This window comes from Lissotriton vulgaris, chromosome 2_1 (genome assembly GCF_964263255.1).
Source record: "Lissotriton vulgaris chromosome 2_1, aLisVul1.2, whole genome shotgun sequence".
In the NCBI taxonomy this organism is placed as follows: domain Eukaryota; kingdom Metazoa; phylum Chordata; class Amphibia; order Caudata; family Salamandridae; genus Lissotriton; species Lissotriton vulgaris.
In genome coordinates this window covers 468,105,350-468,123,744 of record NC_141687.1, presented here as the reverse complement: position 1 = coordinate 468,123,744, position 18,395 = coordinate 468,105,350, and the positions used below count along the sequence as shown (strand labels likewise).

The following is an 18,395-nucleotide window of genomic DNA, read 5'->3' as shown; positions in this document are numbered from 1 at the left end:
GGCTCCAGGGCCGACCAAACAGTCAGTACCCACAGCAGCGGGTAAGCCACTCCTACCCCGCCCTCAAGCAGGACCGCCCACCCTCCCTCCCCCAACCAGGCACTTCTGCTTTCTTGCAGTGCGAGAAGCAGAAACATAAAATGGTAGTTTGTACCATTTTTAGTTTCTGCTTCACGCACTGCGAGAAAGCAGTTGGGCGACGCCCATATAGAGGAGCCGCCACTGATTGTGGCAAAGGCCATGAATATGCAGCTTTCTCATTGCCAGAAAAATGTCCAACTCTTTCGCACGGACAACAGAACTGGGCTCATAAATTCTACTGTGCTGCCATGCCAAGATAACTTTAACATCGTCTTTTCTGGTCTGCCCAAGAAGATCCTTGTCAAGCTCTAAAATCTGCAGAAACAAGTAGCCAGACCGCGCCTCAGTTCCGTTAGCCAGAACACATCCATCTAGTATTTTTGCTGACACCAGAAAAATGCAAGGATTAAGTTCATGGTATTGGGCACTGTCCCCAAAGTATAGTAGGAGAACAGCCCAGCATACCTGCATAAAATGACGCCTCACTCCTAACCAAAGAGCTTCACTAAAGATCTGCAGACCAGATCAATAAGCCATCCATCCAGAGGATGTGAGCAAGGGATAAATATTAGTAGTTAAAGACTGAAAAATACCTGAAACGCAGCTAAAGATGAATGAATTTGAACCACAATGTTGCACAATGATTAGAGTATAATTTACCACATACAATTTTTCAAATATTCGGTGTCACATCAGCTTGCCCCTAAAAGGCAGCAAAGATCACTTAACTGTTAACGAAGAACGTTATTGATGTATCTAGAAATACAATAACAGGCATGTTGGGAAGAGAACATTGATTTTTTTCCTTCAAATTAGCTTACTTGGTAGCCCTGTATGTGTACTTGTAGGTGACATCGCGGGAGATCTGCCGCGCTAGTGCGAAAAGCTCATCTCTTCTCGTCAGCAGCGCATTGTCTTTCACACACAGCTGAGCTGCTGCCTCATTAACCGTTAACTGAAAGTTAAACAAAAACATACCTTACTTGTTTCTCACGGACAGCACTGGTTTTGCATTTATTAAGCTAATTCTGGCTTTTTTAACACAATTTAAAAAACAAAACTACTGCTTACCTTTGTTAATAGCCTTCCTGGTGGACTCATCTCTCCACAGAACAAATGTGACAGTTCAACTAGTGGTTGTATGAGCTCTGAGCCCTTCAGAACTTCCTCAATAATCAATTCTGTGTGGGCTGTGATACAAAATGTACTGCCACTGGCGAGCTTTCCTAAATACAGTTTCCTTCTCTACCTGTTTATCCACTGTTTTCATCTTAGACCCATAGGTTTACTGCTCTTTTCAGATCTAGCCAGCACAGTAGGGGGTGTAGAATAAACCCAAACTGTGAGAAGAGATGCCTCCTCTGGGGCAACACATTCTATACAAGACAGAGATGCCATGACGTCACAAGATAGGGTTGAGGTCATGTGATGCTAGCTAAATTGAGAACATTGAGCCTCACAGTTGTACTGAACTCTTAAATTTTCCCAGAAAAATCAACATTAGCTGTAAAAGGAACCAGGAATTCCAGCTGATGATCAATCTGAATCCAAAAAGAGTACTTGCGCATATAACGCCTTAAGACAGAACAAATAGGATATCCTAGTCCCGTTGGTGGCAAAGTGCTCCAACAGTGGAAACTCCAAGCACAAGAAGACTGCACCCACCACCTACCGATGCTTCTAATCTGGTCTAGATTGTCTTGATTCGAAAACCGCTGAAGGTCTGAACAAAGCCAGGGAAAAACCTTGTGCTAGTCTGACAGCCACCCCATGAGAATTTCCACTGTGATATTAGGGTTCACTGCAGAGAGTGCACCCCAACTTGGACCTGTGGTATGATGAAGATGCACAAATTTATGAAACTCAGAGTCATCAAGAAAGAAACAGATAGTCGGTAGGGATCCAGCCTGAAACGTAACACTGCCTCAATGTCCCGGCACCTTCACTAGTGAGGTGGATGCTTTCAGCAAGGGCATTGAAATCATATGCTCCCAGCATGTGTCCGAATAGCATTCTATTAAGGTGAATCCAAAGAAGTGATCGCAGTAGGTCCGACTGAAGTTAGCTGCCAATCCTTCGCAGGGAATACGTGAATATGCACAATCTCAAGCAGAATAACCACCATAAATGTTATCTATTGCTAAATGTTTTTGAGCAGGATGATGTGTTAGATGGGCCATTCAGGACAGCATAAATGTTGAAGGTACTTTAATGTTCTTCATTCCCATAAAAGGTTTTTCTGTATGATTACCTTCAGAAGGAATGCTGTTGCTTTGTATTTAAAATGGTGTCTTGTTAGGAGGGTTGAGTGAAGAGGAGGAGTGATTGGAGAACCAATACTAAGGTACTGGAGAAAAAGCCCCATCAAAAATCACTGGAACCTTCTCCGGCAAGCATCCCTGGAGTCTGCCTCCAGGTGAGTGGGACTAAAAGGAATCCTTATCAAACAGATTTTGAGGCTTCTTGTACAGAATGCATTGCAGTCTTATCACTAATGCACAATCTGGGTGCCGTGTTATCATTGGGTATGTAAGTAAGTATTTATTTAAACACCCCACAGTCATGCACAGACCTTCGTGACACTGAGAAGCCTGAAACCAAGAGTGGAGGGAGGTGGTAAGAAAAATAGACTCAAGAGGCAAAAAACAATATACGGAAAATAGTGTCTTCAAATCCTTCCTAAAACAGTGGTGAGTAGTCACTTTCTTGAGAACAAGAGGGAGGTGTTTCAGCACTTAGAGACCAGGTGGTCCTAGGAACTTCCCCAAACCATGCAAGTTAATACCTGGGGACCTGAAAAAGCAGTACGGAGCAAAGATGCAGGGTGCATGCATCCTTGTAACCATGGAATGTGTCTCAGAGAGTAAGTCCGTAGCAGATCTTATGCATAAAGCAAATGATATTAAAGTGGAACCCTCTACTTTACAGGGAGCCAGAGAAAAATGTTCTTGTAGCAAACCATTTAGCAAACTTTCTCAGAAACTCTAGCTGCCCCAACTGCAAAGTTCTGAATACACTGCAACTGGTAGACTTAAAGACCACTGCAGTAATCTGGGGGAAGCTAAAACACACAGAGGTGACACTGGTATGGATAGAAGCACTAAGATTGGTTACTCATTTAGAGGCATTCTGATCAAGTGTAACCACAAACTGAGTATCATCCGCATACATGAATGAGGTACTACCTTGATGTTTAAATAGGCGTAGCAGCAGACTCACTCACACATTAAACATGTACAGTGAAATAGAACTTCCTTATTGGCATTTAATATAATGATGCTGAATTCCAGCCTTGCAAATTTGGACCTTTTACACCGTGAAGTAATGGTTTATTTAGGATGATAGCCCGAAGGCTCTGGTTGTGACCATATTGATCATTAATTTTTCAATGCAAATAGAGTGTTTTTACTCCAACCATACCATTCCCATCAAACAGCGTACTTTAACAGTTTATTCAATGTTTTGTCTCCCCTGTGTCCAGTTAGTCCGGAGAATATAGTTAACAGTGGCCTCTGTGTCAAGACTCCACTGGCTGAGAGCAGGTGTGTATCTAGGGGTGCCAGCCTGCCGAAGCCAGGATTTTATTCCCCAGAGCAAGAATTTGGAAAATGTTTTTATTCTCTGTTGGAAAGCACCTTAGTGTGGCAGGTTCGGAAGCCTGAGTAACCAATTACAGACACCAAAGGGGGCTTTGTCCCATACAGCACAACAAATACTTATACAGCATTTCACGAAATAGAAGAAATAACTCCTTCCTTGCACCATCAATTACATCAAGAAGTCAATGGTTTTTCTCTAGACAGTAAGCACAGTAACATCGTGTGGCTATCTAACCTCGCATGAACAGTCACAATCAAACCAAACTCATTTTTAGACAATAGAAAACCTAAGCTCAGGTAAGGTATCATAGTAGCTAGCATTTCGAAAATCTATGTAATTGTCCACTTAGAGAACTGACATAAAAATGTCCATTTTGTTCTTTTCGTCATCACCAGGATTGTATCAGCATATGAGTTGTGTAGCGCACATTGGAAATCAGACTCAAACATGTGACTGAATATGTCCTTGGGATTTCTTCCCAAACAGTACCTCAAGCAGAAACTAACCTTGAAGAACCGGAGGAGGCAAAGGGTCTGGATGCCCTTGTGCTTGGAGTCTCGCATCAGATGGAGCCGATTAAAAGTCCTGAGTCACATATGATGGATGCCCTTATAACGCATCCAAGAGTCCACTGTAAGACGGACTAAGCATGGGAATGGAGTCACCTTCAAGTGGAACCTTGTATGTGGGTACACAGTGGTACTTAAACAGCACAGACCTAGCTGAGAAGCAGCAGAGCAGGGAGAGAATCTTCTCTAAAACCAGAATTATATGGGACTATTATGAAGCACTATGGCTGTGCGGAAAGCCACTACTTCCAATACAGTGCGGTTCCGGTAGAAACCATCCGTGCAATCAGCTAGCAAACAACGAATAACAAATATAAACTAAACTAAACTGTTAGGCTTAAATGTACATATGCCTTGCGGAATGCTAGTGTATAACTACATGCACAAATACGATGTAAAATTTGAGAACAAATCTTGGACTGCATGTCAGTGCTATTTATATAGCATGGGTCTAGAGCCGAGGAGCAGTTCCACACTTCACCTACCACAACGTTATGTGTCAGTATGTGGGTGTTACAGAAGCACATATGGAAGGGCATTTACAAAAGATCATGTAAGACAAGAGTCCAAATTGATGAACACAAACTTACACACAGAGCAAGTGGGCAAGAGAGAAAGAAAGGGAGGGCTGAACTCGGGCAAGCACACGGGTCTGGAAAGATGGCCTTTGTTGAGCCTCCTCAAGGACATCCAAGCAACAGCTAGTCCCCGATGAAGGAGCACTTCGTTATGATCGATATATAGCAAGAGAAAGTTTGTTTTCTCGTATTTTTCATCCTGGTCTTCAGTATCATCAAGAATATGCTGTGCAATTGAGGTCAAACTCCTTTTTTAGGTAGATAGTGCAGCTTGCTGGCATAAAATGCATTAGCCTGAAGACACTTTAGATCAGGGGTCTCCAACCTTTTCTGTATTGAGAGCTACTCATGTTAAATGAAACGCATTGCCAGCTACTAATATTATTAGTGCTGTATAACTAAAAAACATAGCCCCGCGCTCATGCGAGACATGCCAGCCGCCACTGGCTATGAGATGTAGTGGTATTCAAAATTGAACTTGATAAAACATTTGTTTGTATATAAAATATTCTTGGTGATCTTGCCTGAAGCAGTGAGATGATCACTGCTAGGAATCTCGTGCGCAATGGCCACTAATTGAATCTTGTCTGAAAGTCACAATTGTAACATTGACCACCAAGTTATTCCACTTGTCGAATGGTTAATGGAGGTGATGCAAAACCATTTACCAGGTTTAGCCCACTCTTACCCGGGAAGAGCTGCCAGGTGCCTTCAAAAGGAGCAAGCAGAAGATGCCTGTGATGGAGGGAGGCGCTGGATTCCTTGAAGACCTTAACTGTCACGTGGATGAACAGGAGAGGCTGACACTGACCATCCTGGGATAGCGTATAAATGCCAGACGCAATAGTGGCTGAAGTGAAAAGCTTGGAACAAAGAACGGTAGTCGCTAGCAAAAAAGGAATGGAAAGTAGACGTGCTCTAAAAGTGCACATTTTACCAGAGCTCAACCTGGGAACTTTGAGACACAGGTAAGACCAACAGTTGATAATCAAAGGGTTCATTGAGCTGGGCTTGTCAGGCTCTTCGTTGTACCCAGCAAGGACTAGGATCCAATAGCTAATGTTAAAAGGCAAGTTGCATTCATGATGAAGAGGGTGAAGTAATCCTCCAAGTCCCCCTGTGGTCTAGGGCTAAATAGTTTTATTGCTGTGATCTCAAATATTGACTTGAGATCTGGAAAGATAGTGGGACTTGTTCCATGACAGACAACCTGCAGTGAGCCCCATTGTCACGCCTGTAAGGATAACAGGGGATTATTAAGTGGCATTCGTCCCTGCTACACCTCACTGACCCACAACACTCACCGATCCCTTCTCAAACATTTTCCTCTCCATGTGGCATTTCATCTAGGCAGGAGTGGTTTTTACCTGTTATGTTACATAAATGTTAACATGAAAAAGATACCTCTTTGCTGTCAAAAGGATACTTTTCCAGTGAAACTGATTACTGAGCTGGGACTTTCTTATAATGAAAATTGCTATTTTATGCGGTCTGAATAATAAAAAGAATGAAACTGTCAAATATATTTCAACGTTAAATGAGAATACAGCATTATTGAAAGTAAAATAACGTACAGTTCAAAAGACTTGCCTATAGTAAGTCTGTATACGGGCTACTGATAACCCACTTGCAAACCAGAATGGCCAACAGTGTAATATATATGTAATCATAGTAGCCAGTGTCAACCCAAAATTAGAACGTGACAATTACTTTGAGAAAAGAAACATCTAGCGCACCACTTGAACCTATCATGCACCACTGGGTCTAGCATATCTGGATTTTCCATTCAAGTTTAGCTTCTTCCCCTCCTCCATCCAGTGGTAGAGTCAACAGTAAGGTCCACTTTAATGCTCTAAGTGGAGGGGGGTTGTGACAAGTGTTTTACTATTTGATTTAGCTAGCATAGAAGACGTAGCTAGCAGAGCGGATCACTGACAGAATATTGGAAACAAAAATATTGTATGGATAGAATATTATGCCAAAAATATAGAGGAACAAAATATATAGTAGGTAATTGCAAATAGGTAAGTATTGGTTTACTGTTTTTAATTCCACATTTACATACATTGAAGATATATATATACATCGTCAAGATACATATATGTGGAGTTATATATAGCAAAACTTTGCTTACCTATAAAAATGTATCTTCAAAATGTTTTTGTCCTTGATATTCTTGACACAATATTTTGTCCCACAATATTTGTGTTTACGATGTTCTGTCTAAACACCTGAAATTGCGGAAAAAGAAAGAAAAGTCCCATTCATCTGCCCTTTTACCTCATGAAGAGTAAGGTGTTTTCCATCCTTTCTCTTGGAGTCAAACCGTCCATATATTGCACTGTATTTCCGGATCTCCTCTTCCTTGCGAGGGTCGTCCTCGCTCATTTCAAAGATATGACCAATCATTTTTGCCAGTTTCTTGTTGGTCTTTAGTAGTTCCTTGACCTCGTTCATGTCACTTTTTGGCAAGGTGGGAGCCAAGCGTTCCACGCACTCTGAAACTGAAAGGGCAGCCGCGGCATCCAGGGCTTCATTGTTTTCTTTGGGCGAAGCAGGGGATCCTAGGTCGGCTGGCGAGAGGCTGTGCTCACTCTCTGTTGTGTGGTGCCCTTGCCAAGGTCTCCCCTCGCTGCCACTCTGCAGAGGGGAGTTGCCCACCCCATCAGATTTTCCTGAACCCACACTTTGCACACAAGTTGTGGCGGCACACTTCGGCATCTTTAAATGAGGTTCCCTGGAACTGCTGTTCCTCTCATAGCTACTACATGGTATTCCCAACAAAGAAGGGGAGGTCTCTGGCAGTTTATATATTGGGATGCTGCTGACAGGTAGGGAGGTGAGAGGCTGGTTGAAGAGACCGGGATTCGTAACCCAGTCCCTCAAAGCCTTCTGCAATCTGCGGACGTGCAGAGGCTTGCTGGCCATGCCCACAAGTGCCATTATCTCCAAGAATTCCTCTTCTCCTGCTTCACAGAGCTGTTGGACGTCATCACCTCCTTGTTGAATGAAGGCTTCAAAGTAGGACAGGAGATTGGCTCGCTGTAGTATTCGGTAGAGCTGCAACTCGCCTAGGGTTCTAGGCAGAGAAGATGCCATTGCAGACCTCCAGATGCAAACTGCAAAAACAGAGGTAGAAGATTAAACCATGTAATCAATGTGACGGACAACATCAGTCAACTTCCAAACCAGTAAATACAATAGTCTACTATACACCCACTGTTCTCCGAGCACCCACGTGTACGTGCCATTTCTTAGTTCCAGGACATGTCACCTTTCGAACTGCTGCTGGTCAAAACAACAAATTCATTACAAGTAGAGTGCCAGATCTAACCACTCACCGGGATGTTTTAGAGTTTAACACTTATTCTAAACTGTTCTTATTTTTATTTTTGTTAAATAAAATTCCAAGTAGAGCAGGAATTGCACGATTAATTTAGCTCCCTATCTACTAACATGAATGGAGCGAATGAGAAGAAAAGTGGGTACAGATTTCCACATACTTAGGTCAAAAGTGCAAAACAGTGTAACAGAAAGCAAGCTAAAGAACAATAAGAGCATAAATACAGCTTATAGTGATCGCCCTACACGCTAGATTTATTTAACAAACTGGATCTCAACTTGTTTCATAGACAGTAGATGTCTTTCGCCTGTTCTGGTGTGGGTGTTACCTGTAAAAAATCTAAAAACTACATGCATATTTGTTCTTTCTTGTAGCGAAATCGCTACATGTCTCTTCTGGCTTTTGGTCTCGGCATGGTAGGTGTGCTGGCGCTCGTACCGTGTGGACAGGACACCATGACACTGGTGTCTGGACCCAAAATAACGAATGGAGTGAGTATTGCCCTATAGTTAGGTTACCACTAGGATTGGGGGGACTTAACGCACGTATCCATGAAGTGTGGTCGGTAGGAGTTTCTTCACCCACCCCCATGTGTAGATAGTGCATACACAAGGTCCTGATGAAATGCCATGGATCAGTATTGATCACAGTGCATGAAACATGTCGACCATACCATGAGAGTTGAGTCGAGTTCCACTGAACCATAGAGCCAGAGAGCCGCCACTCTGTTTTCTTTTAAGAAGGTAGATAACCACCCTAATAAAAGTGGTTTTGGATTATCCAACCTTTTTTAACGTCACCCACCCTCACCACATCTACACTGCTTTTAGAGCCCTCACACCCACAGCACCATACAGCAAGGAACAAAAGATCTCTGCTACAGATCCCCTTCATGGATGCCAGTCAGGTATTGCAGCGTCGACCAGACGAGGAGCAAGTCCATATGATGAAGTGTGACACCTAGCTTGCTGGGTGTGTGAGGACTCTAGTTCCAACAAGGAGGAATCCCCTCCTCCTGCCTCCGTAACAAGTTTCCTGCCCTGGGGAACGGCATACTCAGTGTGTAATGTATAAAATTGCTACATGGACATGGATTTTTACTATTTTATTTGTTACACCACATGTGCATTTCAATCATGGTTCTTAACCTTTTGTCTTCTGTGGACCCCATGGAATCACTAATGGATGCCAGGGACCCTGTGTAAGCAAGCTACATAATTTGAACCGCAAAACAATAGACAAAATTAACAGAAACAAGTATACGTCAAATAGACAAATTATTAAATATTTTACTAATTTACAAACTAAGTACATACAAAAATCGAAATTTAAATGAGAAAGTTGGAACTTTTTAGAGTGTGATTTTATATCTAAAAGACAAATCAATCTAATAGACTTCAGCATACTCCTTTGTCTTTTTTGCTCTAATGCATGCTCTCTTTTTGTCTGTGTATACCAATGCGTCTATTGAGGCCACCAATCATCCAGACTAGATTCTGTATGCTGTTCCTGCGCTGCTCTTATGAATCAAGCTAAGGATGCCAACTTAATTTTTCAGCCTGCAATTTCAAATTCCTTCACATTTAGAAAGTGTTAACATTTTTAATTTAGATTTTTCATGTACATATACTTTGGTAACCTGCTAATATTATTTGATTTTTCTGAACAGTGGTGGATCCCCTGAGTAGGCGTCCCAAACTCCAGGTTAAGAACCAGTGGCCTAAAAGAAATATGAAGTAACGGTTGAATTTTAATATCAGTATAACTTAAATAACACAATAAGTAGAGTTTATATAAATCTATGTGCCCACTACCCCATGAATAACTGTAAAAGTATGGCAAGCTTTGTTCTATATGAGTATTTCTAAGCTGATGATGTGTCAGCATTTGTACTTCGCTTGATCGAGGAATATGGATTTACATTTACAAAGCGTTCCCTCCTTTCACCTCTCGTAAAAAACATGGCAACCTTAGTTTTTCTGTCTGTCAAAGTATCTTAAGTAGAATTTTATTCCTTTTGGGGGGGGGGGGGGTATCAGGCAGTTTTACAGCTGAAAAAACTAGCATGCTTTGATCCCATACCTGCACAGAACTTGGATTTTTCTCGTTGTACAAACAGCCATTTGGACCAGCAGAAAGGGAGGAAGGGAGAAAGCAAGCCTTCAGGAATACGACTCTCTTATGACTTCTTGTTGTCCTGGACGTCTGTCTGAGAAACTTTGAAGGAACCCTTCCCAGAAAAAGGAAAATAATGTCCAATCAGTGTGAATGATCCCTCCAACATGATTCAAGCTTTATGTTTTTAAGTGGGGCAATGATCTAGGGATGATTCTCTTGATCTTACGTCCACTCCAAAAAGACTTGGACGGACTCAGTTTTGTTATGGTACAAGACGATTACTCCCAAGAAAATTGTAACATAGATGTCTGCTCCTCAGAGTAGACAGCAGCCATAACACTACCATCAATATTTTGTTTGCACTTCACTTTGTCTGAACTGTACAGATAGTGAAGATGTGTTGATCGGTCCTTTCCATCCCTAGGAGTGCTAGTGTTTTCTGAATTGACAAAGAAGACTCGGTTACCCTCAGAAATTGGGGTAAAAGTAATAAACAGGCTGCAACACTATCCTAATCTGTGGCAAACCTGAAAAAGACATTGGATCCTCATCCGACAAGAAAAAGGAAATAGAACCAGAGATTCTTCTATTAGTGACTTTGGTTGTCATGGTTGAACTGACTGGTGGGAATAGAAAGGATATGGCTGACCTCTGTTTAGCAGCTCTAAATTTACTAGTTGCACAGCTCATAAAAAATAGGAAAGTTTGTGAAAATATAGATATGCCAGTAAAGACTACATTCCGCAGCCTTCAAAATTAAACTGCTCTTAATTGGCCTTTTGTGTAAGTGGAGCCAGCATCACATTACTCATTGACTAACCACCCGCGAGATAACTTTTTAGAAATCTTAAACATGTAAAGTTACCATTTTTTCATCGCCATGATTGCTATCCAGAGTGGGATTTCTGCGTAACCACTCATGTTGTTATTTTACTGTTTACAGAAAAAGTTCAGTAAATTCGGCTGTTTATCCATGCCCATATTATGACCACTATTTGGAAACCGAACCTCTGCTGGACTAGGAAAGTTAAACTCATTGGTAATGCTGCTTCGTTTAAGAAAAGGGAACTACTCACTAACACCACCATTCACAATGGAAAGAGTTTACGATGTTTTTTCCACAGGTTTCAAAGGTGGCAATATGATGTCCTCAAAAGAAAGTATTTCTCTGTATTACTATGGCAAGTTACTGACACTTAGCAGCATTATGCCTCCTCAAACTCATAGCAATTTCAATGTAGACCCCTTTCTCCTGTGCCCTGGCACTAGAAAGACCCCTGGGCCTTTTCGAAAAAGGCATCTGCTTAATAACAAACCAGCAGAGGCCTGCCACACTTCAGAGTCACTTTCTACCCCTGGCGCCCTATTCACGTAATTTCTAAAATATTAACTGGTAGGTGCTTAAACGCAGGAGCCAGGATCTGAAAGAGGTAGTGGCAAAGAGGATCATTGGCCCATGGACCATGATAAAGGCCTGGGTAATGCTTGGCAAAAAAAGTAGATACTGGATCAACATCTTAGTTTACCTTCCTTTGCTATCAAGATGTTGAATTAATCATTACATTTTGTCCTCTTTGTTTGTACTCTACAGAAATTGTTTTCCAAACGAGGCAGTAGACCCCATTAATATTTGGTGGCTATATAGCCCAGGCACTTCTGGTCAAAGTGAGCTAGGAGGAGGAACAGTCTGGACCCAGAATACCCAACAGTATACTATAGCACCATTCACTAGGCAAGGGCATCCATTTCTATATGGTTGGATCTAAAGGGCCACAATTGTTTTGTAATTTTCAACTTGTAGTGTCCTAGAAAGAAATCGCATGGAGAGAAAATTATAAAAGTACACCACAGCAAATGTGTACTAAACTCCCAAAATGCATGACATAGAGAAGGCAGATTAGATGGTGTGGTTCGGAGTTAGAGTCTTGGGGGAGAAATACATTGCAAGATAATCTGGGATCGTACTTTAGAGGGGCCCAAGTAGAGGGCAGATGGCATACAAAAAGTCCCACACATTTTAGTGTAAGGTTTCTGGACTGTATAGGATGAGAACCACATAGTGGATATCTGAGGGAAGTCAGCAGCGAGCCAGGGCATCGCAAGCACAGCGCTCTGGACTATTAAGGGAAGGTTCCCTGGGCAGTCCACAATCTAATGGCATCTGGTAAGCGTTGCTGAGGTGACAGCATCGTGGACACAGTGAGCTCACTTTCGTCTCGCTTATTTAACATATGGAGTTTTCTGAACTCTTGTCTTTTTACCCTGCTGCAATGGCACATTAAAATGGCTGACAGGGCTGTTTGAGGCAAAGAGGAGCAAAATGGCTGGTCACTCTAACAACGAGGGTGAGAGACACACCCCCCACCATGGGTCAACATTGTCTCAGACTGAGACCATCCCAGGTGGATCAAACACCAACCACAGCACCTGAAGGAGGACTAAAAACAAAAAAAGTTGATGAGAAAATATGCATAGAAAGAGAAACAAGACTACAACCATTAGCCCTTAGTCAATGAAAAAAGAAATAGGACTGTATTGCTGCTTAGGATGCTTTGTACAAATGAGCCGGCCATATTGGAAAAGCTTCACCACAAGGATATAACATGCACTCTACGTCTGCCGATCTTCCTACCCAACCACCACAGGTCAGAATGTCTACGTAACTCTTTTAACTCACTTTTCACCAACAGACCTTATCATCAATTACTTTATCTCTCTGCCCACTATTTCTATACCTCGCTATCTTTCGTTCTGCTGATCTTTTTTACTTACATTACTTTCGTCCTGCTGGTCTGTTAACTTTCATTTTACCAACAGACCTTATAATCCACTACTTTATAATCCATTATTTTACCTTTATACCCACTACTACTATACCTCTCTATCTTTCATCCTGCTGGTCCCTTATCGTAACTTACACGTGACGCAAACAGCACACTATTTCCGATTCCTGAACCCTTCCCTCCCCCACACCCAGACTCGTACCTAGCCACTACTACAGTTGACACCCTCCTTCATACCCACCCACCTCCTTCAACCTGACCCCACACATCCCTCCCATACCCACCTCCCTAAGCCCGTCCCCACACCGTATATCACGGACTGCTAACAGAAACCCACATACAACACTTCACCAACTATTTTGTGCTTATTATGGAGCTCACAGGGACACACACCTACACCATCACTTACCCCCCAAAACTCTCTAAAAACGCAGCCAAACTCTTCAAACACAATCTTATAAAACATCACCCTGAAACACCCATAGCTGATCCCTATTTCTCAATACACAACGGACACACAACTAATGATATCATTTTTCATACGAAACGAAGAGCGCAATGGAGAAATGCATTTCTAACCCTATTTACACTCTCCGCCACCAGGAAAATCGCCCATGGCCCAGTTATTTATATCGCCCCCTCCCAATTTTTCCAAGCGACTGCAACCATCACCATCTACAATAATGGAACAATCCTCATGCAATCTACAATCTACAGATCGTAATCTAAGCCTCTTAGACAACATCTTGCCAATTATCAAAGAGCAAGTGTCTAAACCCCAAACGGCCACTCAGGCTACCCCCTCTGCTAATACTCAACATACCCCATGTCCTATCCCTACCGACAACAATGTCACTCCATTCCGACCTTTAACTGCATATGACCCATTTGACTTCCCCCTCCTCGGACTTCCCCCTACACTAACACACGTCTATCCACCTCACTGATCCCTCCCATCAACCCCGGTCCTCCACCACACAGGCCGATATTCGTTACGTAGACACAGTCTACCACTCCGACGCCCGACACCCGACACCCACACTACTCACCTACCCAACACAACAGAAGCTACATACGCACCCCCAGTAAACAACGAACACCCCTTAACCACACCAACAGATGCACCTTTGGCTAACACCCTCTCGCACATCACTAACATTCACGCCACTGCAACCTTGCCAAACACCGTCACTCATAGTAAACACTCCGCTCACGCTAGACCACCTCCCTTACTTCAGTTGTAAGAACATATTAAGACACCCCACTTAGTGGACATAGAGGACACGTGACCCTCGGTTAACACCTTGGCCCCAAGTATACTCCCTAAACCCACATCCCAGCCATCCACTTCCACAGCCCACCCACCCACATCCACAACTCTACCTACACCCTCATCCCAGCCATCCACCCCCACAGCCCCTCTAGCACACACATTCACACCGGCAGCACCCCTACTTTCCCCACACACAGTTGCCCCAAACCACACACCAGGCCAGTCCTCAGCACCTGCATCTACACCCATAACACAGACCCATTCCCCGCTCGTAGCCACCCCCACAGTCCACCCAATACACACACACTCTCACCAGCAGCACCCCTCCCATCCCCACTCACACATACAACAAACTGCACACCAGGCCAGACCTCACTGCATGCATCCACATCCACACCCATAACACAGCCACATACCTCACGCCCGCCTGCACAAAACTCCAGACTTGATGAGATCATGATCTCATTAAATCAAATCAAAGAAGAACTCCAAGCACTCAACGATCGTTTCTCGAGACAATCATGGGGATTTAGAGCAACAAGACACTTCGAAGCTAGCTGGCCCAGGAGCCAACTAACAACTAACACAAATCTCTACTGTCCCAGCTGGTCCTCAGTCCCCTCCTACAATGACTCATCCTGACCAATTAGAAGCACCAATCAGCACTCAGAGAGCGGTTTACTCTCCCTGGTGAGCTCATATGACCCCGCTCCCATGAAGCCACCCACTTCTGCATCATTGTTGATTCCTATTATCCCCCCCAACCCTCATAGGACCATTAAACCAAACACTAGAGGCGTCACAAACAACGACCTTAGTAGAATCCCTATTTATCAGGAACCCTCCTCAACCATCAGCACGCCCAAACTCAAATGAATGCTCCTAAACTGCAGATCGGCCGCTAGACATGAAGCGGACATAGCTAACCTCATCCTCACACATGAACCAGACCTGATAATGCTAACTGAAACCTGGCTAAATGAATCCTTCACACCAATCATAGACATTTTAGTACCACCCAATTACATAATCATCAGACTAGACATAGACAGAGACGATAAGTCGGGGGGAGGTATCGCCTGCATACATCATAGTAATATTTCAGTAAACAGATCCCTTTTCCCAACATTCCCGTCATGTGAATACATGTGCCTTGACATCAATATCAAGGGCAAACCTGTCTGTTCTCTGCACATCATCGATCAACCACCAGGCGAGAACCTCGCCTTCACCGAACACTTCATGGATATGGTATCTTCAAACACGGGGCGACAAAATACCCAAATATTTCTCGGAGACTTCAATCTCCAGTTGAATTATCTTAACAATACAGCAGTGAACAGTCTCAAGAATTTCCTAGTTGACCTAGACCTAACGCAATTCTGCAACATCCCAACACACGACAAAGGTTCGATCCTGGACTTAATAATCTCTAAAACAGACTCCATTCAGCTAGAGTCGATCCAACGCTGCGATTGTTCAGACCATCACATCATCACCTTCACCATTAAGGAAACTGTGAAACTGAACTCAGCTCAATGCACAAGACCAAAAGTGTGGAAAATAGACCTGAAAAAACTCAACCCCAGCACTTTGCCTTCCTCCTGTTACAACCTACTGTTGCCCCCCGCAGGATCTTCCAAAGTACATGAGCTCACCAATCACTACCTCTCGGCCATGACATCGATAATAAATGAGGTAGCACCTCCTCAACTAAAAAGAGTCTCTATAAAAGATTCTAAACCTTGGTACAACGGCATACTCAACGAGGACAGGCGTTCTCTCAGAACTTCAGAATGTGCCTGGAAATCAATACCATTCGCCAACCACCTCAAGATTCTCAGGACAAAGAGAAACGCTTATTACCGAAAGATCAAGTGCACCAAAGCCGACTTTTTCAGCCTGCAACTTGACCAGGCAAGAAATCGTCCCAAAAAACTCTTTGAACTGATCAAAACCGAATCTAAGGAGGCACCTCAACGTCCACAAGATATAGAATGCCCGCAGCCAAACTGTGAAGGATTCTCCACCTTGAAGACCTATACCATCAAGAACGACCTCTTAAATGATCTACGTGAGACCGCATACACAAACCCCTCCAGCACTCCTAACCGCGCCATGCCAACTCACATCAAAGCCCAACCTAAAAAACGATGCAGATTGGTCATCATTTACCTCCTACTCAGAAGATGCCATATGCAAAATACTTAGTGTACTGAACCCCGCCAACCACTTCTCTGTTCCGCTTCCGGCAAACGCAGTCAAAAACCTTACTCCACTGCTTCTACCTCTCTGGTCCAAGATCATAAACAGTTCACTTCAACAAGGTTGCATCCCAGATGCCCTCAAAGTAGGCCTGGTATCACCCATTCTAAAGAAGCCCACGGCAGACCCCATGGACCTAAACAACTATCGCCCTATCTCCAATATCCGTCCTTAGCCAAGCTTCTGGAAAAATGTGTGCATCTACAGCTGACGAAGCATATTGATCACTTTGACCTCCTTAACAAACACCAATCAGGTTTCCATGCAGGCCATAGCCTGGAATCAGCCATGACACACATAATTGATGATGCGCTGCAAATACTTAATCAAAATGGATCCTGTTTACTCATCCTACTAGACCTCTCCTTGGCCTCTGATATGGTCAAGCATGAGAACCTGTTAGACCTCCTGAAACACAGAATGGGTATATCTGGGGCAGTGCTAAGTTGGTTTACTTCATTTCCCCAAAACCGGACACAACAATTCAAAGTCAATAACAGCCTGTCCAAGCCCGTCCCAGTATCTTTGTGAGTCCCGCAAGGGTCTGCACTATCCCCAACATTGTTTAATCACCTCTTGGAACCTCTCACCGAAATTTTACAAACCTCTAACGTGCAATATCACATGTATGCAGACGACACACAACTATCCCTCAAGATCCACACCCTAGAGGATGTCAAACTACTTAATACAGCGCTTAGGAATACCCAAACTTGGCTGGCAGAAAATCATCTGAAACTGAATGCCCTAAAGACTGAATTCCTTCTAATAGCTCCACCGGCCCAAATCCCCAAAATGCTAGAATGGATCAAACATATTACGGCGTTCAACCTACCATCGTAAACTCAGCGAAGTCGCTAGGATAACTTTAAACAGTAACCTCAACATGCAAAAACATATCAGCAGTGCTACAAAGGGAGCAAACTTCCAGATAAACACACTGAGGAAACTGAAACCCTTGCTACCACACAATGACTTCAAGCAGGCAGTACAGGCTCTGGTTATACCCAGAGTGGAATACGGATTAGTCTCTCTCTGCGGCCTACCCAAAGCATCAACTGCACCACAAAGAGCTTCAATCAACGCAGCAGCAAGACTCGTAACTGGGTCTAAACGTAGCTCCCAAATCTCCCCGGATCTACAATCTCTGAACTGGTTACCCCAGGAGGCGAGAATTCAGCTGAAAATTGCGTGCTTGACGCACAGAGCCATGCATCACAAGACCCCCAGCTACTTGGCACAGAAACTGACGATCTCGGTGTGATCAGAACCTCAAGAAATGAGCAAAATGTACTACTGAAACCACAAAAATTCAGTAAGAAAAAAACTTATAACAGATCCTTCTCTGGGATGGCGCCCAGAATTTGGAATGCCTTACCCCCAGAAACCAGACTGAGCCCGTCCACTACCTCTTTTAAAAAGGAAGTAAAATCCATCCTCATGGCCAAATTCACATGAGTATGGTCTATTGAAACCCTGTGGCGAGATGCACATGCGCTCCCAACCACAAGACAGACTTGATGTTGCATCTTACTATGCTGTTTTTACAATATGCTTTGTACATATGTTTGGATTTGTTCTTATTTACTGTATAAGTAACATTTACTGATTGTTTAGCGCTCTGATATCCGCCAGGATCTTGTTCGCGCTCTATAAAACTTTCAAAATAAATAAATAAATGAATAAAATGTGGAACTCATTTGCAAAGTCACTCAGAAAAGGTCAACTTCACATCCATTAGGGTAACTCAGTTTACCGAACAGCAATATCACCATTTGCCTAGTA

At 43.3% G+C, this 18,395-nt stretch overlaps 1 protein-coding gene across 2 annotated transcripts in view; it reads right to left on the bottom strand.

Moving 5' to 3' along the window:
* Nucleotides 1-18,395, bottom strand: part of NAB1 (NGFI-A binding protein 1) — a 140,694-nt gene that overhangs the window by 97,219 nt on the left and 25,080 nt on the right. For both annotated transcript variants that reach the window (XM_086955377.1, XM_086955379.1), the window contains exons 2-3: nt 7,109-7,947; nt 903-1,036 (exon numbers count right to left, since the gene is read on the bottom strand). In XM_086955377.1, the coding sequence (XP_086811503.1) occupies nt 903-1,036; nt 7,109-7,927 (953 nt within the window). In that variant the 5' untranslated portion in view covers nt 7,928-7,947. The remainder of the gene's footprint in view (nt 1-902; nt 1,037-7,108; nt 7,948-18,395) is intronic.